The sequence below is a fragment of the Neopsephotus bourkii genome, unplaced genomic scaffold (assembly GCF_033783945.1).
Source record: "Neopsephotus bourkii isolate Nb327-2 ecotype Australia unplaced genomic scaffold, CSIRO-AGI_Nbou_v1 NB_272, whole genome shotgun sequence".
NCBI lineage: Eukaryota > Metazoa > Chordata > Aves > Psittaciformes > Psittacidae > Neopsephotus > Neopsephotus bourkii.
The window spans coordinates 8,314,294-8,339,469 of NW_026900781.1; the positions used below are offsets into that span (position 1 = coordinate 8,314,294).

General features: G+C 41.1%; 2 protein-coding genes across 5 annotated transcripts in view; one reads left to right on the plus strand and one right to left on the minus strand.

The window, feature by feature from the left end:
• The window catches only part of MAK (male germ cell associated kinase), a 29,131-nt gene extending 15,733 nt beyond the window's left edge, over window positions 1-13,398 (plus strand). For 2 of the 4 annotated variants that reach the window (XM_061346512.1, XM_061346511.1), the window contains 7 exons: window positions 645-965; window positions 1,940-2,130; window positions 2,651-2,781; window positions 4,388-4,519; window positions 6,447-6,521; window positions 8,837-8,965; window positions 11,899-13,398. In XM_061346512.1, coding sequence (XP_061202496.1) covers window positions 645-965; window positions 1,940-2,130; window positions 2,651-2,781; window positions 4,388-4,519; window positions 6,447-6,521; window positions 8,837-8,965; window positions 11,899-12,050 — 1,131 coding nt within the window. In that variant the 3' untranslated portion in view covers window positions 12,051-13,398. Of the gene's footprint in view, window positions 1-644; window positions 966-1,939; window positions 2,131-2,650; window positions 2,782-4,387; window positions 4,520-6,446; window positions 6,522-7,225; window positions 7,370-7,472; window positions 8,283-8,836; window positions 8,966-11,898 lie in introns of those variants that run through there. The other 2 variants (XM_061346514.1, XM_061346513.1) reach the window with 2 other exon arrangements.
• Window positions 13,399-15,683: 2,285 nt separating this feature from the next.
• Window positions 15,684-19,315, minus strand: LOC133208562 (transmembrane protein 14C-like). Its single transcript, XM_061346515.1, has 4 exons — window positions 19,115-19,315; window positions 18,646-18,747; window positions 16,712-16,796; window positions 15,684-16,486 (listed from the first exon to the last, which is right to left on the minus strand). The coding sequence occupies exons 1-4, from the start codon at window positions 19,188-19,190 to the stop codon at window positions 16,429-16,431; spliced, it is 321 nt and encodes a 106-aa protein (XP_061202499.1). The 5' UTR covers window positions 19,191-19,315; the 3' UTR covers window positions 15,684-16,428.
• Between the last annotated feature and the right edge of the window lie 5,861 nt (window positions 19,316-25,176).

The window sequence follows — 25,176 nt, forward strand, 5'->3', positions numbered from 1 at the left end:
ATTAAAAGATCAGAGAAAAAGAATGAAATACACATCTGCCCAAAGACAGACACTGTGTTCCTAATAAATACCATGAAAGCACAGCAAACACAGTGACTGTACTTAAAAGCAAAACAAACACAAGGAAAGCTGGTGATAAGAACATGAAGGAAAAACTTTAATTGTAAACCCCATACATTAATGTTAAATGGCAATCATCACAATTCTGGGGTTTTGGTGTTTTGTTCAGTTTGTTTTAATTTGTTCATCAAGTTGCCAAAACATACTTAGCAGTGGAAACATGTAATAAAGCATGTGGTAAAGGTAGTAGAGACTCCCTTGTCCAAGACTGAAATTTGTTGCTGCATGAATATAGAATGGTGTTGAATGTAAAATGCATGGCAAAACACAGATTCTGCAAAACCTAGAAGTAAAAGAGGGAAAGAAAGGATGTGACTGCTGTTAACGTGTTACAATTGGACCCATCTTACTAATTTATATGATGGGAAGAGTTTAAAATACAGATTTATCAATTCATGCTGTTTACACATGATCTCACTATGCATTCGTCTTGCATCTCTGCCTTATGGCTTGCTCAAATGCTTCAGGAACCTGCTTAAAGTAAGCTTTTTTGAGGTAAAATTAATATGTTGTATCTTCTTCAGGCTTTGAAGTACCCTTACTTTCAAGTTGGACAAGTTTTAGGACCTCCTCCACAGTATCTGGAGAAGCAGACTCCTATTAAAGCAGTTCAGCCAACAGAGCCAAAGTCAATTTTACCTAAACTGGAAGCTATATCCAAGCCAGAACCTCTGCCTTCACCGGATGTACTGGACAGAACACAGCCACAGCCCTTGTCAAAGGTTAACCACCAGCCTCTCCAGCAAATTCAGTTGCCTCAGAATACTGCTAACCAGCAAGTACCAAAACAGCAGCAGCCACAAGCACAACCATTTTTACCAGCTATCAATAAAAACTCATTGCCAGTAAGTTGTCTTCAATAAATATTTAGGTGGTTTTATTAAAGGTACTTACTATATTCAGGCAATCCCTTGAAAATTGTTAGACATTTTGTTAGAAGAAATATAGGGAGGTTGCTAGGGACTCCTAAAGGATACAACTGGCAACTTCCTGAAATTTCACAGCAAATAAGACTAGATTGCTTCTAACAACAGTGTATGTTCATTTATAATAGCCTTTACTATCATGCTTATGCAGTAACAACAGCTAAGTGGTTACAATAGCTGTCATTTACTTTGAGAAACAGTTCCCAACACCAGTGTTAGTGTGTAATAGAGAAGTGGAAAGGGAGAACTTTGCTTGCTTCAAGCAGTAAAACATCTGAGAGTTCATCCGGTTACTAAGCTTGTAAGAATTTACCAAGGTTTTTAGCAAGATGAACATTAAGCTTCGTAACCTTTATTTTGCTTTCCACTTATACTTGCTGAACTAAACTATGGAGTATGTTAAGAATAATAGGTATTCAGAAAATATAGGAAAGCAAACAACAGTCATATGAAAGGACAGTTTTAATATCTAGTAATTTCTTTGGAAAATAGTGTTAAAGGAAAGGCCTGATAACTTTATTTGCTGTGTTTATTTTGGGGCCACTGCAACTGGCATGCCTAAACCCTGAGTATAATTGCTGTGAATGTTCTGCACTGGTGTGCTCTACTCCTTGACAGTTCATCTATATCACTATTGAGAGCATGAGTTCAGCAAGACATGAGTAGAGGCTGAGCACTGAACTGGGTCTGCAAGTTGAACATTAACTTTGGTATTTCAGGTAGATTTGAGAAGGATGACAGTCTAAATGAGCTACACTCAAAATACTTGCCAGCATTATTGTTTTCTGCTTAAAATCATGCCCTCAAAGTTCACAAGTGTAGTCAGGAAGTGAACTAGATACAAAATATAGAATTATAGAATTGAATTGAAGCTTTTTTCATATTTAAAATAGAAACAAACAGCTAATGGCCCTCAGAGTGGTACAGTAGGTCCTAAAAGCTGCAGAAGACGATGGGGTCAGACTTTGGTAAAGGCTGTGGACAGCTGGGATGACTTGGATGACACAGAATTTGGAATGTCATGTTCAAAGAAACCTAGCATTGCACTGTTAAAAGAAAAGAAAAACAAGGAGAGTCTCTTTAGGTAAGTCCTGAAATTGTAAAATCACATTTTTTAGTAAGCAATATCCAGTAGGTTTATAGATTTATTAAGACAAATCGGCTAAAATATAAGTCACCACGCTTCTGCAGGAATGCAGAGAGCTGTATAAGCAGACTAGCTTTGGGTGTAGTGTTGATACAGCACCAGTGGTATCCAAACTGAGTCAGACTTGTTTTCAGGGACTGTATGGTTTAGGTGTTTGTCATGCTATTAACAGTGTGTTTTACTAAAATTGGATATACTAGCTTCATTTCTTTTGTCCGTTAAGTGTGGCTCTCAGCTCTGCCACAGGTATCTGCATGTACCTGAATTCTTCTTTGTCCTAGGTCAAACTCCTGTGAGGTATGAGGTTTGGCTGTTACTTTGTGGGAATCAATTTTACTGATGAAAGTAGGGTAAGAGAAGAGCACTGTACTCTTCAGGCTAGGGTCAGCTTGTGGTATTCTATGCTGGAGTTGTTGGTCACATCTTGATTTTTGTTTGAACATCTTGATTTTTTCAGTGTGCCAGGACCAAAAACTTCATTCTCTATCCAGCCCGGAGGGGAAAATAAGGTTCTGATGACAAATGATTCTGGAAGATTAAATACCTCAGCAAAGCAGTACTATTTAAGACAATCAAGATACCTACCTGGTAAGGATAAAAGTCAATACGTATGGAAAATACAAGTTATGAGCAGTCTAGGTACACTACATTTAAACTTTAGATTTCATGCTGGGTCATTTTGTTGCTCATAACCAGGCTAAATTTTCAAGTTTTGGCCTAAATGCTTTTCCCATAATGTCTCTCATCATAATTAATGCAGAAGTTCCTGGCCATATAAATGTGGAAGGGAGCTCAATGCTGCTTATACACCACAAAAGCTCACAGGCCTTCTTATGACTACTAACATATAAACCCCTCAGTAATATGAATCCAGTGTCTCTTGGATTCCTAGGGATATGTCCTGATTTGACCCATAAGCAAACGTATCTGAGGACTAAAGAAACCACATATATATATATATGGAGAGAGAGCATAGTTCTCAGTTTTGAAGGTTGGCTTTTTTTTTAATTTAAAGTTCTGGTAAGCACAGTTACTCTCACATACTCATTTCCCTTCCCAAGGCAGTCATCTTCTTTAAAAATTAATAGCTTAGTCTGAATCTGGGTGATTTTATCAGGAAAATAACATGAAATGATGAAATTGCTAGGAAAAAGAATGGGAAGGAGTTAAAAAAAAAAAAGAGAATGTGTCCTTCAGTTAGTACTCTGAATGTGTTCTGTAATCAAATTATTTCCTTGGTGTTCTCTTGGTGTTTATTGTATTGTTTGCACAGTTACAGTAAGTGTATAATGACATCTACTGTAACCCACGTATGAGAATTTAGGTGGCTCACAGAGGAATTCCTAATTTGTCAGACAAGTTGTTTTGTGACAATGTATCACTGATTTCTCAGGAATTCATTAAGTCAGTGATAAACAGCTTAAGTCCAAAAGAAGTAAAAAAGGGGGAGTGGGTGGCGCTTCCCTGCATAAAGGAAACATAAATAGAAAAGAAAGCTAATCTTCATTTCTAATCTTTTTTTTAAGTGTGCTTCTAATGTCTCTCTGGTTTTAGTAGAACTTTCAATGAGAAATGCATAGACGTAAAAAATAATTTCAGCACTTAAGAAAATGATAGCTCCAAGGAATGCATTTGTTATTTATCCGTATTACTTTAGTTCTGTTACCACTAGGTCTGGGAGCTGCTTTCATGCTGTGTAATCCTATTAACTCTTGTATACGTTTATAGCACACTGAGGTGACAAGAACCTCTGCGTTCTACTCTAACTTATACCTGAAGAAATAGCTTATTTTCAGCCTTGAGAACCCTATTTTTTTATAGGTATTTTTAATCTGTGTTGATTGTTTGAGAGTAAAAAATATCAATAATGAGACTATGGATTTATAGAAATTAAGTAACTGTACTTAAAATGCTTTTAAAAGTTATCTTGAAAGCACAAAGGGAATTGTTCTTAACAATTAGCAGTGTTCTTAACTGTGTCTCTAGTTTTCATGGTTTGGCTGAAAAATCTGTCCTAATCGATGGGCATTGTTGTTTAAATCAATGGTGGCACTGTTGTTTAAATTAATGGTGTTTACATTATACCACAAATAATTCAGTGTTGCTTTACTGTGCTACAAATGTCCATTTTTCATGGGTTGAATTATGTTTGAGAATTGATATTTATAAAATTTTCTATATTTTTTTTCTTAAGTTGTAAACCCTAAGAGTGTCTCCTTAGCAGCAGTCAGTAAAGAAGGTTTACATGGAACCTGGAACAACCAGTTGTACTCTAAACCACTGGCACATGCTGGAGGAGGAATGACTTTCAACAGAAATACTACAGGTAAAAGTGTAATTAAAAGTGGACACATTATATCTCATCATACTTTAATTAATTAAGACCATCTGGTTTAACTTCCATTGTCAGGTTTAGCTTCTAGGTTGATACTTTTTTGTCTTCTTTTAACAACAGACTCTTAAAATAACAACTTCTTCAAATGTAAACCAAGTATTTTGCTTTCAGATCATAAAGGAAATATAGGCCAGCCCCTATTATAAATTTGTGTCAAGATAAATTTTGTTCATAACCCTTGTAGACCATTATTTTACTGTGTTAATTTAAGCAGATAGTTTGCCATCATTACTGCCTGGGCGGTGTGCCATGAACACTATCAAACAGTAGTCTCATATATGAAAACAAGATAGTGAGTAGTGTGCTCATGTAATAAAAGTACTGCCTAATATTCTAAACATGTCTATTAACAATCTACTAGCTTTGTCCTAAATACTTTGCTGCATGAAAAGTCCCTTTATTTTTGGCAAGGAACTGGCAGTAAGGTGCCTTTTGGTACCACATTTTGTGAAGAATGCCATTATCAATATTTTATAGAGTAGGACTAGTTAAAAGGTTTATCTAGGATTTGACTGAGGAAAGCATCATCTCAAGACTAAAATCTATCTTCTGACCACTAAGCCCTGTATTTTAAGTACACAGTCACATCACCATGTTATGGGAGCTTACCTTATTAACAACTTCACAGTATTGTCCATCCAGGGTGAGTCACTCCCAAATACTTTAATGCCAATAAATCACCTAGCCTTACATGCTTATACAGAAAGAACTTCAGGTTTGTTTACACAGAGGTGCTGCACCCCATTTTAATAGAAGTTTAGTAGCCTTTCTGCAATGTCAGCAAACTTGATTTTCCCTCTGAAAGTCACGTGAGCTGTAAGTTGTTCATCTGAAATTATGTGAAAGATTTTAGGAAGTGGAAAAAATGACAGCACCTATGAGAATTTCGATAGAATAGAACAGCCTTTTTTTAAGCAATCATCATATGTACCTTTTTGTTTTCCAAAATACAGTATCTGGATGCCTCAAGATTAATTAATATATTCATAACATAGTCATGCAAGGGAATAAGGCATAAAAAGGCCAAGAACTCTTTCCATGCATCAATAAGTTAGACCTCTACCTACTCAGTTGCACTGAAAATAGAATGAAAGTGCATGCTAATGGTAAAAATCCTGCATTTGTCTTACTGGATTACTTTGTGCATCTGTCAAAGGTTTGAGGAAAAATAAATACTGAAACTGATTATTTAGTGTGTTTGAAAATTCCTGGTATTATTTCCAGCAGTATTTTAATTTGCATGTGACATTTCATGTGCTGGGAGGCAGCAATATTTAAGACACACATGAAACCAGGATAGCTGGAGCACCAATCATGGAAATACAACACACATAAATTATGTATGTGTTCTTTTTTCATATTGACAGAACCAAAAGTTGACACTGGTTACTGTTTAGATAACTATGTTTAGTTTATTTGTCATTCTTTTTTCTTTTTTTTTTTTTTTTTTTGGTAACTCATCCACAACATTGCCCTAAGTTGAATAAGATAAAAGCAAATAGTTATAATTTTTTTATGAAGAATTGTAAGGTTATGATCAGTCAACTTTGGAGATACACCCAAGTGCTTAAACTTGCGATTTATGTATTTGTGTGACTGGAATGTGATTGCATTGTTGGTAAAAACATTTTTATTTTATTATTACAAAAGAACCTTATTACTCTAACAAGTTATTTAACATCTCCTGCTTGAAAAGAAAAAAAAGGAATAAGATATAGTTACAAAGATGTTAGATATTTCTTCTTTCTTGCTTTATTTTCCCTCATTTCTTTTATATCACCTAACCAGGTTCTTCATATACTTTTTCTAAAGTTCTGTGTTTCCATCTTTCTCTTCCTTTCATTTTCCCTGTCTACAGATGAGAACTTAATTATACCTATTGAAAAGCTATCATGCAAAGAAAGTTTGAATGAAAAATTAGAGGATCTGAAAGGTAATTTATAGCAATTATAGCCTGGTTCTTTGCACATTTCCTATTTATGTTTTACATTTCCTTGTAAAAATTGCACATATAATGCACATTCCCGGTGATCATATACTTTATTTTCAGTTGTAATCTGTTTTGGTAAACCTTGTTCTCTTCATTGTGACTTCTGGACTCTTGACACTGACTGTGCTTTAAAAGACAGAGAATATTTTATCACCCTGATTATAATCCAGCATATCATTGCACTGTTGATGGATAAGGGTGAGGAAGTGATCCTAAAGAAGCAGCATATGCATCTCTCTTGAAGGACTGCTTCTCTGTAACAGCACTTGGAACTTGCACCACTGACAGCATTCTGATTCCATTAACACTGATTTTACAGAGCATAGATTTTGGTGGTTACATTAGTGTAGGAAGGTGGAAACTCAGGTTTCCAGGGAGCCTAGTTATTGTCTAAACACACTGCTGCAAGCATTGTTAGGCTGCTGGACTGTTTGACCCCTCCCCTAGGTCCTGGCCCTTCTGGTGTGTACTGCCTGTGTGATGTGTTTCATTGTAGTTATTCATAGGTTTTTACACTCGCTACCCAGCTCAAATGATTCAATGACTTCATCATTATGAATTATCATAAATTCTTGATGAATTCTTCAATTCTTGATGAATTTTTCATCAATTATTCGCTACGAAGAATCAAGTATGTGTTGTTTGAGGTAGAGCCTACAGCCGGGGACGCACACTTGCTGACATCTTGGCTAGGAATGTTTGTGTGTACACCTGCTGCCTAACTTCCTGGATGCCTGGTGGATGAATACTTCTATAGCAAGAATCCTTTCATTTGTACAGGAATGGTCAGAGGTAAGAACTGCTTTTCAATAAGATATTTTATTTATCTGTCATTAGTCTGTTATTTTATATTGCTTTTTTTTCTTTTAATTTGCTTGTTCTTATCCAACAAAGGATCATCCCTGCAGACCTCTCTGATCCACCCACACTGTTTCTCCTGGCTGCACATTTCCATTTCCTGCATAAGGGTTTATAAAGGACACTGGACATTAAAAGGTAAGGAACCAAATAATAGTCAAGCAATTTTTGACAGGATAGGCAGCTTTACTGAGCTGTAGATAAGAATCAGACAGAAGTAGTCTTTCTGAGGTTATATAAATTAAGATCTGTCATGTTCTTATTTTCAGGCCTCAGAATTTTAAAGAATGCTACCAAGCTGTCAGAGCTATGAACCACTCTCAGTGAAATAATTAGGAATTGAGGGAATAACATTCTCTTATGTGTGTATGTGCGCAGGCGGGTGAACAAACCGTTAAAGCTGTGTTATTTTGTTTTTCAGGCAAATTCCTGAAAAGGAAGAACAACTTAAAGAATACAAGAAAATTCATTTTTCTTAGAATACTTTTATTAAAGTTGTATTTTTCACCAAGGCTTTTGTGTCATTCTTCATTATGCTGGAGACTGGCATCAACTGGACACAGGGAGCCCACATGGAAACCCAACTATCTGTGGAACTGATAAAAGTGACAGCTGGGAGAGGCTGATGAAACTGAGTTAGCTAAATGTTTTTTGTTAGTGCTCTTGAACAGGGAGATATGCAATATTACATAGCTGTAATTAGCTGAGGATACCTTTTTGGGGTTGTAGTTGACGAGTTTTAGAGCTTATAGATCCACTGCTCTAAGCTCTGAAATTATTACAGAAGACTGGGAGTCTTTGTGTGATGAGAAGCATTTTGGAATTGCACTGAGGCCAGAGACTGAGGAGACAAAAAGTCTGTTAAATCAACAATTACCGATGAAGCCATGCTGAGTACTAGTATGATAAAAATGCTCATACTTGATAAAGGTCAAATTAAAACTATGGTGCATGGCCTTGTAATTCACAGATTTAATACTAGGTACAGAGCCACACCACTAGATAAAAGCGCTTAAAGCAGCTTTCAGTAAAGCAAGTAGCTATAAACAAAAGGTAAGATCCTACCTTTCTCTAAAACTCAGTGTAAATGTTCTACAATGTCTAAGTTTAACGAAAGTACTAATGAAATGTTTGTCATGCTCTGTTGTCTTTATTCCCACTGAATTGCAGATCAGATGTACTGATCTGCAGCTTACCAAGTCTCTTAAATGCTGTAAAAGGTCTAACTAATACACAAAGCAACTGCATACACTTCCAACAGACAAGTACTAGGGAACCTTTAAAGAACGTTCATACTTGGAAATCTTGTGGTACTGCAAATATATTTTGAAGTGACTTTAAAAAGTAGGCAAGTTTTTCTGAACCCAAGTGAAAATATTAAACCTCTGTAATGTCAACAGGAAATCCTGGCTTTGTAAGTGGTGCTGCTTACAACCCATCAGGAGTATATACCTCTTCCTTTCATAAGAAAGAAGTTGGATCAGCAGGACAACGGATACAGCTAGCTCCTCTTGGTGCACCTGTATCAGGTAAGAAACGTCCTTTTTCCACATGTATCCAAGACAAAGAGAAGTGTCCATTTCCCATGCTCCCTAAAATTATTCCTCTAAATTTAGATTTATTAGTCCTTAGTAAAGTTTTCCTCAAGTTTTGTAAATAAAATTCTTGGGCATAAATCGTTCTTAACACAAGTGAATGTAGATGTCTACAGGCAGTCCTGGTAGCTAAAAAAATTATAGTCACTGTTATTCGTTAGGTAAAAGAGAAAATAAAGGTGCAATTGAATTATGGCCTCAACAGTTTCAAAAAAGTCAAAGGATTTCATGAAGTGACTTAGTAAATTCACAAATAATGTTACAGTTCTGGTATAACCAGTAAATTAAAATTATTTTCTCTCTTATGTACTGGCCTTATCGAGTTGGCCTGTGGTTTCTGCAGTAGTCACATAGGCAGTTTTTTACTGTCTTCATCTCACTGTGCTGGCTATGTAAGTCTGTGGATACTGAGATGACACTTCTCTTGTACCCATGAAATACCACAAGAGTGCTTTGTGAAGTCAAACTTTCAATGTTGTTACATTACACAAGGGAAAAGACAAACAAGAATGCAAATGACCACTTCTTAATAGTTATGATACATTATGACATAACTGTACATTACTGTACATTAAAAGACTGCTTCATAAAAACAATGTGAAATCCATTCTGAGCGTAACTATTAGCTTGGATCCTCTATGGTATGGACGACATTCTGAGCACCTTCCTTTTGGGCATGTTTCCAGTTCAGAGGAGATGAGCAGAAGTGCTCAAGGATGCAAGAAACTGGTTTGTGAATGAAGTTTTAGACCTGTTCTCCAAACCCAACAGTACACTTCACTAGTTACTTCTGAGGAAATAGCAAGGACCTAAACTAATCAGAATTGTTTAACTGAAGGGCCTATGACAGACCAATCTGATATGGTCTTTCCTAATGTTGTCTTTTTTGCTGATGTGCTCTTTTTAGTTACCTGTTCCCCTTAGACACTTGCAAGTCACCTCTGAAAAGGAGAGAGGGAGGGAAGAGATGGCATCCATATATCAAATATGCTTAGATGTATGCATATTCTGAGTCGATCAGAAGCCCATCAGGGAAGGCTAGAGCTGCACTTCATTATCTTATCAACTCACAGCTGAAACACAACAGCAAGAGTTTTGATTTGTCACAGTGTGTGGATCAGTAAGTTCACAGGAGGACAAAATCTGCAACTATTTCTAGACTGCTGTGAATAGCAAGACCGAAAAGGAATTACATGTGGTGATCCAAAGGGAAATAAGTTCACTGTTAATCTGTAATTAGAAATTGAAAATGTGTAGTAAAGGCCAGAAAGGCTGGCAGATGTAGGTCAATTAAGAGACTATTCCATGTCCTGGAGAAGAGCAAGAATCCTATTGCTTAACCCCCTCGTATTTATCCTAAACTCTGCATACTTGCAAGGAAAGAGAGATAAGGATGAAGCAAATGGCAGGTTTTATCTCCTATCTGTCAATATTTGAACATTAACATTTTTGGTGACCCTTTGCTTTGTATTACCCAAACTGAAATAAGTTATGCTCTCAATTGCTTTTATTTTGTTTGTCTTCATTTGTTAAGTTTTTAATGCCATAATTTAAATAATTTAATGTAGCACAGAAGATCAGTTTCTCTGAGGAAAATGCTAACACCCAAGAAAAATGACCTTTATTGCCAAGAGAGGGTAGGCTGGAATTATACTTGTTGATGAAAGATAGGGAATGCCAGCCTACAATAAAAAAGAATAGTATTCATTTTCAAAGGGGTAGAGACCTGACACCCCATTTCAGTTCCCTGAGATTCCTCCTTTTTACATATCTTGATCCTCGCCTGGCTCCTTAATGGGTTCAAGACACTGTTGAAAAATACCACAAAAAAAAAATAGGTGGTTTTCCATAAGAAACAGAATGATACATAGGCAGGAAAATCTGTAACATGGTAAATTTAAAAATAAAAATAGTAGTATCTAATAGAAGACTAAAATACGAAAGTAGAAATGGAAAGGGCAGGATATACTTTGGGAATGCTAAGGAAACAGTAGTAACATGTAGTAGGAGTCTGGATAAGAGAGATCCCAAATGACTGACTTTAAGGGATTGGGAAAATGGCAGAATTGGTGATGAACATGAGGAAATCTATGAGCTGTCCGCCCCTGCAGCAGGACAGTTACTTTAATCACAGGCAGCTTGGGGTACAGGTATCTATCTGAAATGCAGAAACAGGAAATATGAGTAGGAAGGCTGGGAATACAGTAGTGCACATCTCAGTGCCTGACAGTAGGTGGATGCCAATATTAAGAGAATATTAAGGGATTAGAAAAAAAAACCAAACGAAAAAACCCCAACAAACTATAGACTTGGACAGATTCGACAAAATCAATAGAGAAACAGGAAATGGAGATGAAGGGGACTCACCACCAGGTACATCAGGAGTTCTTAGCTAAGGAGGAAGGAAATAAAAGGCATAAAATCTCAAAAGGAGCAAGAGGATCTCCAGAAGCTGTCCTTCAGTCTAGGCTTTTTGGGTCTTCATAATTTTACAAAAGTTCTAATTACATGCTTTTTAAACTATTTGAGATAGAGGAAAGAACACTTCCATTCTGTAGCGGTTTTGTAATAGGAGATACAGACTTGTAGACATACACATCAGGTTTTCCACTGAATTTCAGTCTCAATGTTTTCTTAAGGGATTGCTGCAAAAAAAAAGTATCCACTGGATGAGAACTACTAATAAGATACACAAATGATAAAAAACATTAATGTCATCTATAAACAAACATAGGCAGCACGTCAGAGAACAAAGCATCTTGCTGCGTTAGCATCCTTGAGCACAAATTGTCTTCAAGCTCTTTAATTTGTGAAAGAGTAAAATACCTCTTGAGTCATAATTAATTCTGAGTTCTTGTTCCTTTCAGATTATTCATGGAAAACCAAAGCTGCTCGTGCTCAGTTACCAGGTCCTACTTTCAATTCAGCAGCCAAAAATTTGAATATCTTAACTCGCCCACCAATTCAGCCAGTACATGGAAGAACAGACTGGATGGCCAAATATGGAGGAAACAGATAGAAAATGCCATCCTGTATAGATGTCAGTTATGTTCAGTTCTGCACTAGAAACCTGAAATGCCTATTTGCTCTAACTTGTCCTATGACTATGCAATGCTAAAGAAGGAAGAAAGACCTTGCTTTCTATTACCTGTATGATACATGTAATACCATATAAAATAGTGTAAGTAGGATTTATTGAGGTATTGTGTGATGCATATTGCCAAAACTACAGAGAAGTAGATTTCACTTGATACCTTTCTAAAGATGGAACTCGTCATACTCTTAAAACAACTGTTATGGTTGTTCGCCCAATGCAACATCCACTATTGGCATGTGTCTGAAATACACAGGCAGCTAGAAGCAGGGCTAAAGCAGAGCAGCACCATGCTTTCAGGTATTCAGCTGGTTCCTCACCTGAAAGATCAGAGTGAAAGCACAGATCAGGCTTTGTGAAGGGCACCACCTTCTCCTACAAGGATTTTGAAGCTCACCTGTACTTAAGAGTTCCTTAGGGTTTGTAATGTGCAAATATTCATAATAACAATGAGAACTTAACTCTTGGTGGTAGGATATACACAATCCACTGATAAATACTACACAAGGAAGGTCTAAAAGCTTAGCCCTTACATGGCTATAGAATGATATAGCAATACTGCAAAATAGCTAAACAAGTACTGGATGCTAGACTTATATCACCAAGCAGCAGTGAAGCCTGAAAATTAGAGTCTACTGTTATAATTAGCTTATTACCATTTTTGGTCAAAGATCTGTGGAGATTAATACCTATCCTGTCAAGGGGGTGTCACAGAGACATTTTAAAGAGCCTGAACCACTGCAGTCTGTCACTTATTTTAAAAGTGACTTAGTCAAAAAGACATGAATTCTCAGTAACCTGTTTCCATATGTCTTTATTGGGTGATCCAATTAAACAAGACAAGTTGAATAAGCTACGTGAGGGAGGATATTGGGCTGTTCTTCAAAACCACTGATTTCTGGTTTAGCTCTTAGAGGCTAACTTAGGTACCTGAAAGCACACAAAAACTTCAATAATGCAATACCTCACTGTTTATATTCTTATTCAGTACTTTCTCTGGCTTCCATGCTAAGCTTTATAATAATATCCTGCAAAGGACCTTGCAATATACAATAAATTGTTTTTAGGGCGTAGGGCTAGGCTACTTCTGTTAGCGACTGCATTAGAGTAGATGCTTTAGGCCTAGTAGTTACATTAAAGCTGCCATTTTAAAGTACAAAATGAGTATGTTCTTTAAAGATGTAAAGCTGTTAATGATTACATTAAGCATTGTAAAAAATGTAGTTGTATGGCTTTTATAACTGCATATAAAAATTTAAATTCCTGTTGTTGACCTAATGTGTTACAATATATGGGTTACATTAACTTCCTGGAAATAAATTTAAACCAGTTGTATAAAAAAGTCAAATATTTTGTTATGAAAATTGCACCTAAAGAAAATGCCACTTTCAGTACTGAAAGACCTAGATAAGGGTATCTGCTTAGTAACGCACCAGACAGTTTAATTCAGTTGCCAGTGGTCTAGGCATAACTGTCTGTCATTTCCTTAGTACTAACAGATACCCCTATGCTATTTAAATGCATCTTAAGTTATCTATAAAGTATACCTGCAACTGCTTGTGGCAATGAAGGACAGCCTCAGACTTTCAATTGTGCACTGATTTTGTAATTAAAAAAAACAAACAACAAACATGAGAAATGAATCACTTATCTCTAGTACAAGATGCTGTGATTTAGTTAAAAGCACAGTCTGGTCAAGGAATTGACTAATAACATGTCCATAGGTCACACGTCCGTAAGTCACATAGAGCAAAAAAATAAACAGCCACTATTTATGGCACTAAACATAGCTAGAAGAAACATGCTGTCCTTACCATATGGAACAGCTTTGACATAAACCGTAACAGCCTTTACTTGTCTGTAATCAAAGCGTAACAAGTGTTCAGAAAATCTTCTCACAAACAGCAAGAACAATCAGCAGTAAGAGTAAATATGCTTTATATAGTCGTTTTAACTCCGATTCATTGATATATGTTGAACTGTTAAGTGCAGAAATACCACTGAATGCTTAAGACATTTAATAAATATCCTGATAAAGTTCCAAGGGGGTAAAAAATATGTAAAACTTTTCTCTCCTCCCTGGTTTACTACTGTTTCTCCTGAGCATGGAAAGCAGTAACAAGAGTTCTGCCAGCTGTTCTGAATTCAAGCTACTCATTTCCAAAACTTATGAAACAGCAGCAAGTCTTAAGAGTTTGGTCTAAGAGTTTAAAAGCTTATCAGTCCAATTCCCTGCTTTCTGTTGTCTTTATTCCATTGAAGGACAGTTGCAGCCCAAATGTGAAGTTACCTGGTAAGAGACCAGCATTATAGAATTAGAAAACTGCTGAATCGTGGCTGTTCTCAATTTACTGCAGATGTATTTATGTTTGCACCTTACTTCCACAGAAAAGAACTACTTCAAAAGCAGTATGAAGAGGCAAATAACGCATACAGTAGTTTAAAGAGAAGTGGCTTAAATTTTAATGTCTGGCTTATGAAGCTTTCTGATCTAGAACAAAGATTTTCAGATATCTTCCCGCTAATGCTGGGTCCACGGCCTGGAATTAGGCACTTAAAAGGGTGATTTACAAACAAAATCATCTGCTGTCCTGCACACCCTTTGTTTCCATGCAGAGAGGAAAGAGGTGAAAGTGAGCACTCAAAGCTGAACTCTGCAGGATGATGACTGCCCTAGAGAGGTGTGCAAGTACTTTCCCCTCAAGAAATCTCACTGCCTGTGCTCAAGCCAGCTCTTACCCAAGTTGTGTGGCCTGGGACTAGGCTGCTGAGATCCACCGCTTGACCTCAGCCCTGCCTCACCACTGCCACTTGTCTGGCAAACCACCGCGTGGCTTGGAGAGCCCGGCTGCCACCACAGGCCTAACTCTATGTCTCCTGCCCCGGCAGCACCAGATCACTGCCCAGCCTGTTTTGCTGCGTCAGGGAAGGAAAGAAGGAAACCCACAAGATGTTACCCTCCTGCTAAGGTATTGGCCTGATATCTAGAGAATTCTGAGCAACTCCAGAGGCTCTCCAATCTAATGCATCAACCCCACTGCTTCTTTTCCCAGTACCAGCACCAACGAAGAATGACTGAAGAAAGCAAAGCTCAGAACCTGTGCAGAAAGGGACATAAGTTAAATGAAACCAGAAAAGGGATACATTACCACCCACATGCAGCATCCAGGCTTATTTCTGTATGGCAGGTTTATATTTAGAATGATTTCAGGCATATGGGGAATTGACTGAAGGCAAAGACTGATCAACTTCAGTCTTTAAATAAACTTTCATAGAGCAGTTTTCAAATCTAAACTAGAGGATTCCTCCCAGAAAGAAAACAAAATAGGAACCAAAACAACTTTAATAGAACACTTGTCTGAGTATGTGGTCTGCACGCTTTTGTTCTCTACATCTGCCCCCCAGTTCATGGGATTTTTATATTTACAAGTCATTAAATTCAGGGAATGGAATAGAGATTATTTATATAATTCATGTTTGCAAATCCAGGCACTCTGCAGAAAAGGTACCAAAGTGTACCAATGCAGATAAACAAATAATTGTGTAGAATGCAAAAGCTTGTAATAATAATTTGTTAGTTTATTTAGAATAACATTCTAATGCTCATTAAATGCCAGAGCTGTGCTAGCAGTTCAGCATTATCTAATAAAGCATATTTTCTGGTTTATGAATAGTAATTGTAAAAATGAAACAAATTACATTTAGCTGGGCACTTTTGTTTACAAGTAATTGCAAGTAACAGGTTTGCATGCATTACATTGACAGCTTGCTCCATGATTGCGTTTTGTGGGACCTGGCTCTAACACACAGTGCTGGAAGAACAAAGTCCCTGGCTGGCAAACATCATGAGTGGATGAACAGAAAGGGAGAAGTAACACAATAAGTACATTTGTTATGTTAGTTACTAGTGATAAGCTAGCACCTCTTCACCCACTGGTTTAGGGGTATAGATGATTTTACAATGGTAAATCCAGATTAGTACATTTAAGCTTCAATCCTGCAACTGTCTTCGTGCATGTGCTGAGAGATGTTTGCCTACAGTAAGCTGCAGGACCACAGGCTAAACCAATGCTATAATCATATTTTCTTGCTTCAAAGTGCAGAAAAATGTTAAGACGAATACTAGTTTGGAACACATAACAAGGGTTCTGAATGCTTGCCCTTTAAAAAGACAACCCACATATTAGGATATAAAAAGTACAGTGCACAGGTAGCAGTGCCTTTCCCACTTTTGTGTAGCACATTTAGGCAGTTGCATTTTCAGGCTTCTCAATCACATGTCTTCAAGTGACTTGACATAGACTTATGGCTTAAGAGGCTTTTCCATGAGCTGCAGTCCAAGCCGTCCAACCATCAGTAAACTGTTGAATAGAATAGTTAAGTAAATAGAAAAAGTAAAGGTGGTGGAGGGAAAAATCCCATAAAAAAACAACAAGGAAGAAACATTTACATTATTTCATTCAGGAGAACTTCGACAGAAGATTTCATTTTCACCACATAGAATTTTTAAAACACTGTAATCCACAAATGAGTCAAATAAAATGCTTATTCAAAGATATAGGCAAGAACAAAAAACAGGTGACTACCTGGCGCCAGCAACTACCCCAGGCATTGGTTTTCTGGAGTTGTAAAATCTCATTCCCATAACAGCAGACAAGGTCCCAGATGCCACTGTTGAAAAGAAACCCAGTCAGAACAGAAATACCAGTGCAGTGCTGCAACACTTGGACATTCAGCAGCACCAGCCCAACAGGCTTATGTCCACAGACAGGAATGCCTCCCTCTCTCCCTCCTCTCCCTAGGGAAGCATATGCAAACATTTTACTTATTTGTGTTGACCAGCAGAGCTGTTGCAAGCTTAGCAGCATCAGTAAGCTCCACTGCTCAGAAGTCTGCAGACCTCATCAGGGTCTACCCTCCGATCCTCTGGGCAGATGACTAACTCTCCCCCACTTTCTCCTTTCTTGCAGAAGAACTGTTATTTCCTTGAATACAGAGAGGCTCAGAACTGCCAGAAAACTGGGATGGTGGCTAAGTTCACTGTGTGGGAGGTAGATGTAACTACAGTTCCCATTTCTCTGTGACATTCTGGTCTGGAATGTAGCACTAAATACTACAACTAGAAATTAGCAAACAAAAAGCCATCCAGGGATCAAACTGAGAGAGCAACTAACATTTTAAATGTTACTCCAAATTATTTAATCTCCAAATCTGGAAAAAAAAAACCCACCATCAATATTCACATAAAGTTACAGGGCCCTTGTTTCTTCGAGGAAGAAAGGCGGGTAGAGGTGTCATATACCCTTTCCAAAGCTTCGGGTTTGTTTGCATCAGATAGGGCAAAAGACATTCTAAAGACATCCTGTCAAGGTTCTTTTTCTGTATTTCAACCTGAAGCTCAGTGGAAGCCACAGCTGCACATCACAGCAGGGCTGAGGTGGAATGTATGAATAAAGAGTTGTGCTAGAATGAGACATAACACCACTTTCAAGAGGTCTGCTTGAAAGCACTACATGCACTGCATCAGGACACACTGAAGCTGCTCACCTTTCTGTTGTGACACTGCTGACACTCGTGCTGAAGATGCACAGCCATTCCCACAGCATGCCGGAGTGGGAGAGACAGTTCACAAATGGAAACTGACTCACATTAAGCTGTGTTTTACATTTCACTCCTTCCTGACAAGCCAGTTTGGGCTCTGCAGTATCTACCAGGGGTTGTTTCCTAAGGCCTCTCATCACATTACATGATCAAGTCCTACAGTCTTAAATCACTGTGATGCTAGAGTATCGTAACAGTGTAATAATATGACATAGTTGCAGAACTAGAAGGAACCTCAAGAGGTCATCTAAGCTAACCTGGTGCCCAAAGGGCAGACCAATCCCTGACAGATACTGGTTTAACCAGGTATTAAAGTCCTGTGGTGATGGAAGTCCCCAAGATCCACCTGACCTCTTCCAGTACTTCATACTACTTTCCGCTGTCATTTTATCCTTCACCTGCAGGGTTAACTGCAAGCCAACCCGCCACTTCTAACAGAATAGATCCTTGCCTTCTTTCTTTCATATACTCCAGACTGTTTCTTCCACAGCATATGACGCCTTAAACATGTTTCGCTTTTCTGAGATACTAGTGCAAACCACCCACATGAAGCCACATTCCGCTTGTCACAGTGCTGTCACTACTGAAAAAATACTGATTCCATGACCACAGGCTAAAAATACTGTTTCGCAACCATTTTCCACATGTTTCCTGTGCCTACATTAGTTTAAACAGTACCTGATCTGGCAGAGGAGACAGGTATTTCTCTCCAACTCTGTCTTCAAGGACAACCTAGGTTTTAGAACCAGGTACCACACTCTTATACAAATATCTCCTGGCTGTGGGCAGGAGGCCCTGCCACCACTTAAAACATCTGTACAAATAAAAGGGCACGGATCAGCTAAAATGTGGTAGAAAGCAGACTACTATCCCCATTGCTACCAACCATGCTTAGCACTCGGGTGCTGAGCACACTTACCAAGGGAAAGCCACACATTCTTTGGATCTTTGGACTGCTGGTAAGCTCCTAGCCCTGCTAAGCCACCGAAGAGAAGGCCAGCAGCTAGAGAAGGGACGCTGCCTTGAATAAAATGAAAGATAAAGCAGTTAGTAAAAGAACATACATACAGCTGGTCTTGACAGGCCTCGGCCGAGCACCGTGTCTATGCAACAAGGGCTCAGCCCGGCTTAACGGGGTGACCCCTGGCCCTCTGCCGGCACACAGTGCCGGAACCTCCCGCGGGGCCCTCAGGGCAGGGCCGACACCCTGACCGCTCTCCGGACGGCACGCAAGGCCCTGAGGTCCGCCCAGCAATGGCACAGCCCTTCCTCCCGCCAGCAGCGCTCCAACACCCACCGGCCCGGGGCCGGCCGGGGCGGAGGCTGCCTGCGGGCAGGACCGGGACACCCCCCAGCCCGCCGACGCCGGCGTCGGCACCGGCACCTACCTGCTTTGGCGTATCCAACGACGCCGCCCGCCGCCACCAGCGCCGCGTAGCCGAAGCCCAGCCAGTCGTACTCCATCTGCGGACAGCGCCAGGCCTGGCCCCGCCGCCCCGCGCTCCGACCTTGGGCCGCCCTCCCCGCGGCCTCGGCAGCGCCTCCCCCGGAGATCCCGCCCGCCGGCCGTGACGGGCACACGGGGAGAGGCCTGGACGGGGCTGCAGCCGGTAGCGGTGCTGGGTGCGGGGGCTGCGGAGAGTCCCAGTGCTGCAGCTCCCCGGGAGCAAAACTCTGCCGTCACCGGTTACCGACACGGGCAGAGCCTGCAACAGGGCAAAAATAAAAACATGGCCTCCTCTTCTTCCAGGGTTCAACATCTCGCCGGGCTCCCTGCGGGTGGGAATGGGGGTGGCGGTCAGGCCATAAAGCCGCTTCTCCGCTGCTCCTTCCTCTTCACACTCTTCCCCTGCTCCAGCATGAGTCGTTCCCATGGGCTGCAGTTCTTCACGACCTGCTGCAGCGTGGGTCCCCCGCGGGGTCACCAGTCCTGCCGCAAACCTGCTCCACGAGCACTTCTCTCTCCATGGTCCTGCCAGGAGCCTGCTCCAGCGCGGGCTTCCCACAGGGTCACAGCCTCCTTCAGGCATCCCTGTTCTCCGGCGTGGGGTCCTCCATGGACTGCAGGTGGATCTGCTCCACCATGGACCTCCATGGGCTGCAAGGGCACAGCCTGCCTTACCATGTGCTGCCGGGAAATCTCTGCTCTGGTGCCTGGAGCATCTCCTCTCCTCCTTCACTGACCTTGGTGTTTGCAGAGCTGTTTCTCTCATATATTGTCACTTCTTTAGCTGCAGTTGCTCTTGTGCAGTTTTCTTTTTTCCCTTCTTAAATATGTTATCCCAGAGGCACTGCCACCATCGCTGGTGGGCTCAGCCAACAGTGGGTCTGCCTTGGAGCCAGCTGGAGCTGGCTCTGCCCAACATGAGGGCAGCTCCTCCTGTCATCTCACAGGTGCCATTGATGCAGAGGGTTGACCAATGTACAGGGGGGTTGTACAGGGGGGTTAGAGGAATTCGATTGCTTAAGCAAAGGCATTGCCTGTACCTATCATGCCTACTAAGCAGGACAAAGGCACTAACTATTGATAAGGAAAAGCAGACACTTGGTTCTACTGACAAGGAAAAGCAGACACCTGATTCTACCGATAAGCACCTATTGATAGGGAAAAGCAGACCCCTGAATCTACTGTTAAGGGGGAGAAGCAGCTGGTTTATGGCTGGGACCAAACCCTAAGGCCATACGTGAAAACTAAAAGGTGAAAAGTTCAAGAAGAGGAAGACTCATTTACTTCATCTTGAAGACCCCTACCCACAGGAGGAAGACTCATTTACTTCATCTTGAGACCCCTGCCCATGACCAGAGGGGGCACTGTGCAGGCGCAAAGGACCTTCTAGCTCATTGTAATAGGAAGCGGGGATAGGACATGGATATGTATAGGCGTATGGTGCAACCTTATAAATGTAGAGGGAAACAACACTGAGGCACGCATGACTTTGAGGAATTATCCCCATGCGTCTCAGCGCTGAATAAAAGCATACCTACTTTACAACTTTAACGAGTTGTGGAGTCAATCTGCGCATCACCATCCCTGCAACCTTCCCATCGCCACAACCTTGCCACATGAGCCCAATACAGATGTCAAAAGAAGGCAACTGGCTTCCCCAGAAACTCTGCTGAGGACATAGTGCACATGCTGGGTGACAGTGGTGATGTGCTACAGGGCACAATCCCCAGCACCATGTGGAGCAGCTGCCTGTATGGAATACAGTCCCAGCTCCTGAGAGAGGGTGCAGCTCTCCCTGGCTGAGGCTAGTGCTGCAGAGGTGCTTGGGACTGATCATTGCAGAGCAGCTTTGCAGAAAAGGCCTTGTGCATCCCAGGGTGTCACAAGTAGTTGACCATGAGGTAGCAACATGCCCTTGTAGCAAAGAAGGTAGATGGCACCCTGGGTTGCAACAGGCAGGTTGAGAGAGGTGGTCCTTACCCTCTGCTCAGTGGTAAGACACAGCTGGAGTGCTGGGTGCAGTTCTAGGCTCACCAGAGCAAGGCAGACAGGGACATACCAAAGCAGGTCCAGCAAGAGCTATGAAGATGATTAGGGGTTTAGAGCATCTTTCATACAAGAAGTGGCTGAGAGAGCTGGGACTGTTTAGCCCAGAGGAGTGGAGGCTCAGGAGCAGGCATCTTATCAATGTGTAGAAGTATCTGATGGAGCACAGTAAAGCAGATGGAGCCAGGATCTTATCAGTGGTACCCAGTGACAGGATGAAGGGCAATGGACACAAGTTGAAATACAGGGAATTTCATTTAAACATAAGTAGAATACTAACATACTGTGATACTGTGAATACTTTGTGTTGTGAAGATGACCAACCACTGGAAGAAGCACTCAGGCAGGCTGTGACATCTCCCTCCATAGAGATATTCAGCACCCAACTGAACACAGCCCTGAGCAAGTTGACTGTGCTTTGAGAAAGGACAGTTGGACTTGGTGGTCTCCAGAGGTCCCTTCCAACCTCAGCTGGTCAACAACTGTGCGTGACACAAGCTCTGTGAAATCGGTGCACATTTCCCAGCTGATCTCTGACTCTTTCCTTCCCAGTTGTGCTTTAAGAACTGCGCACTGAGGTTTGGGCCTGTGACAAGATCTCTTATATGTTTTCCAGGAGGTCCACCTGACACAAGAAGCAAACTGCCTTCTGACCCCTGGCAGAGCTTGTTCATTAATGTGTACCCAAAGGTTTATTAAACTTGGCGAGTTTCAAGGCCTGCCCATAGGACAACACAAATGACTTGTCGATCAAATGCAATGAACTGTCTTCCACTCTTGCTTCCATAGAAGACTCTAAAGAAGAAGTGTTCAGGCTAGAACTCTGTCCTGTTGTAAATGAACACTTAAGAGACTAGGACAAACGTATTCTGCCCAAAAGAAAGTTAATACGGTTGTCAGGCTTTCACTAAACAAACGAAACAAAACCAGAAAGGGCCGCTTATTGCAGTTTTATGAGCCCTATGGCAAACCAGAGTTTGCCCCAGGTTATCTGGAAAAGAAGGGTTACAATGAACAAATGACATTTACCAAAACAGTATTTTTATTCTATTTAACTTATCAGCTTTTCACATTCCCAGTTCGTTCTCCCATGTGCTGTGTTTTCCTTTTACCATCTTTGTTTTCCTTCTACCTCCACCCTACCTTTGTCCTCAGGCTTTCTGTCCTCTGTTCTTGGGTCCTACTTGCTCTGAGCTCCTATTTCCTATGAAGACCTCCTTGATTGCCCTTAATAGTGGGTGCATGAAAAAGACTAACACTACAGACCACATTTGATGAAGCTTCCTGCCTTTTGTAGAGGCGATTTGCATTTTTGTGCCATTACATGAGATGCAAATGTTTGGTCTAGGCACATAGGGTTTTCAGTGGGGCCTGAAGCATCTAGCCAGTACAGTGCTAATGGCTGTCTCCATGACTTGCTGATCAAAATCAGGAAGGCTCCTATGTTTAAAGCAGGACCTTTACTTTTGGTTTGACGTTTGACATTTGATCAGATTAGATAGTAAGGTTTACCTGTTACCTACTTAATGCCATTGTTTCGCCTTGATTGCCTATTTCTTGTGCCAATGTCCAACCTCTTTGGGTGCTCCGCCAGAAATGACATTCACACACCAGCCAGTTATTTTGTCATTCCTACCAGTGAGCCTTTCTGTTCACATAGCAAACCACCACCATGGCAAAATTTCTGCCGGTAGTCACGAGCCATGAGCTGGGAAAATTTGCTAGGCAAAGAGCTTTCTTGAATGGCCCCCTCTTAGCAGAGTTCTAACTCTTCCCTGGCTTCTCTGGCATGGGGAGAAGAAGGAGACAGCAAACAAAACCATAGCTGTAGTGTGGCACTGTGAATCTGAGCAATGAAAATCCATCTTCATACAGATCTATTAAGAATGGATTTATTTGCAGAGGGCCAGCAAAAGTGCCTCTCTGCTGTGCAGTAATGCCAATAACTCTCTTTTTTTAAGCCTTATGTCAAGACATTTTGTTCATTAGATATTTGCATGTCGGAGGCTGGTTCCCGGTGGAAGCTGGGGACGTTACTGTATTCCTGCACTTTTACAGCATAACAGTGTCTTGACCTCTGAATCGGTGTGTGCTAATGGGCAGATCTTGACACCACCCCCCATGTTCACAGTACCCACAGCTTCTACTGATAGGGGAATAGACTCCACAACTTCGTTAAAGTTGTAAAGTATCTCAACCCGTGGGAGTTGCATTCTTTTTTGATTCTCCTCTCAGTCCCTCCGAGAACAGGGGAGGGCAAGAAGGGGGGGGGGGGGGGGGGGGTGAGTGGACAAGCTGTCTGGCATTGGTTAAACCACGACAGTTTTAAACCAAAGGAAGTAGTTTTGTTATTAAACGGTGGAACTCTGTCTCAGGAAGCTGCAAAAGCCAAGAGTAAAAAATGGATTTAGAGAGGCTTCGACAAACTTACCAGGACAGGTCTACCAGAAGCTTTACCCTCAAAGGCTCACTGGTACTGTGTGTGAGATGCTACTTGTTTTTAACAACAGCCACGTTAGCTTTCACAGGGACCACGTCAGAAAAGCTCACCCCAAATTCAGAACAAAAACCCTGAAGCAGTAAAGCAGATGAGAACAGCACTCCATGCATGACTCCCTCCACAACGTCTCACTCCTTCTAAATTTGCTAGATGGGACAGAAAATAAAGGGGAGAGATTTTCTTTTAAGAGAAGTTTTTCTTTTCCATGGTTTTTCTTCCTGGGAAGAGTCATCACGGAGCTGTATCCCACTCTCCCGCTTCATAAAGCTCAGTTCCCTGATCATAACGTACATCTCAAAACAAGGACCACAGCAGAACACACTTGGCCTGCTCACCAAACCACGGCTCCCTTTAGTGGCCCCAAGAGAAGGTCCCTCGGTGGAGGGACAGAACATCTTCACACACCAGTAGACCATACTAAACTAGATCAACGAATTCGGGATGTCGTGGTGGAAGAGGAGCAGAGCTAGCATCACCCTACTAGCCCGAAAGGGGAGAACCAAGCGATGCCAGGATGTGCAGAGACACTGGAGCATGGCCACCTTCCTCGGCAGGCACTGCCAAGATATTAATGACCAAGTTTGTCAAGTTTACTCCATCCCCAATTAAAAAAAAAAATAAGATAAAATAAAAATTCCATTTTAATGTTCTGAGCTCAGCATCTGCAGAAGCAACAAGGACACCAGGGAAAACAACCAGAGTTTTTTTGGGTGAGAATCCAAGCAATTGCAAAACTTTTCAGATAAATTTAATAACTGATCCCAGATATTTTGCCACCAGCAGCACCTTCTGCAACACAAGGTTTACAATAACCACAGTGAATTCCCCCGGGGCTGAGCAAGGAGCCTGCCACACCATCCACAGCACACACCATTTACTGACCCTTGGCTTTGGCAACACAGCCAGTTCCTCAGTATCCCTCAAGCCTGCACTACAGGCAATGAGGTCTCAGCATCTTATGGATGACAAGTTGAAGGCCCAGAAAACACCAGAGAAATGTAACATGGTTTTAATTAACTCCAGGGTAAAGCTCTTTTCATCCTCGCTACCAAACCCAGGTTGTGGCCTGGATGCCAGATGTGAGGTAAACACAGCGAACTGGGGAGACAGCATGGAAAAATCAAGTGGCTTAATCACACAATGGGAGGGGGGGTTAGCAAAGGCCAGGGACGGCAAAGGCAGAATTTAAAAACCAGAGGAAGCCCGAGGACAGGCCATACAGGCCCTGGGGTCATACAGAGCCCACACAAACCCCCAGACAAGACCAACAAAGCTCAGGACCATCACATAAATCCCAAGCCCCCTCCTCCAGCACTCACACCCTGCTTTTTCTGGCACTCTTCTCACCCCACATCCCCTTCCCCACAGCAGGGGACCCCCTCTACCTCACTACTCTTCCCTGCTCCTCTCTCCACCCCACAGCCTGCACCCCCTTGCTTCCCCAAACACCCCACCAC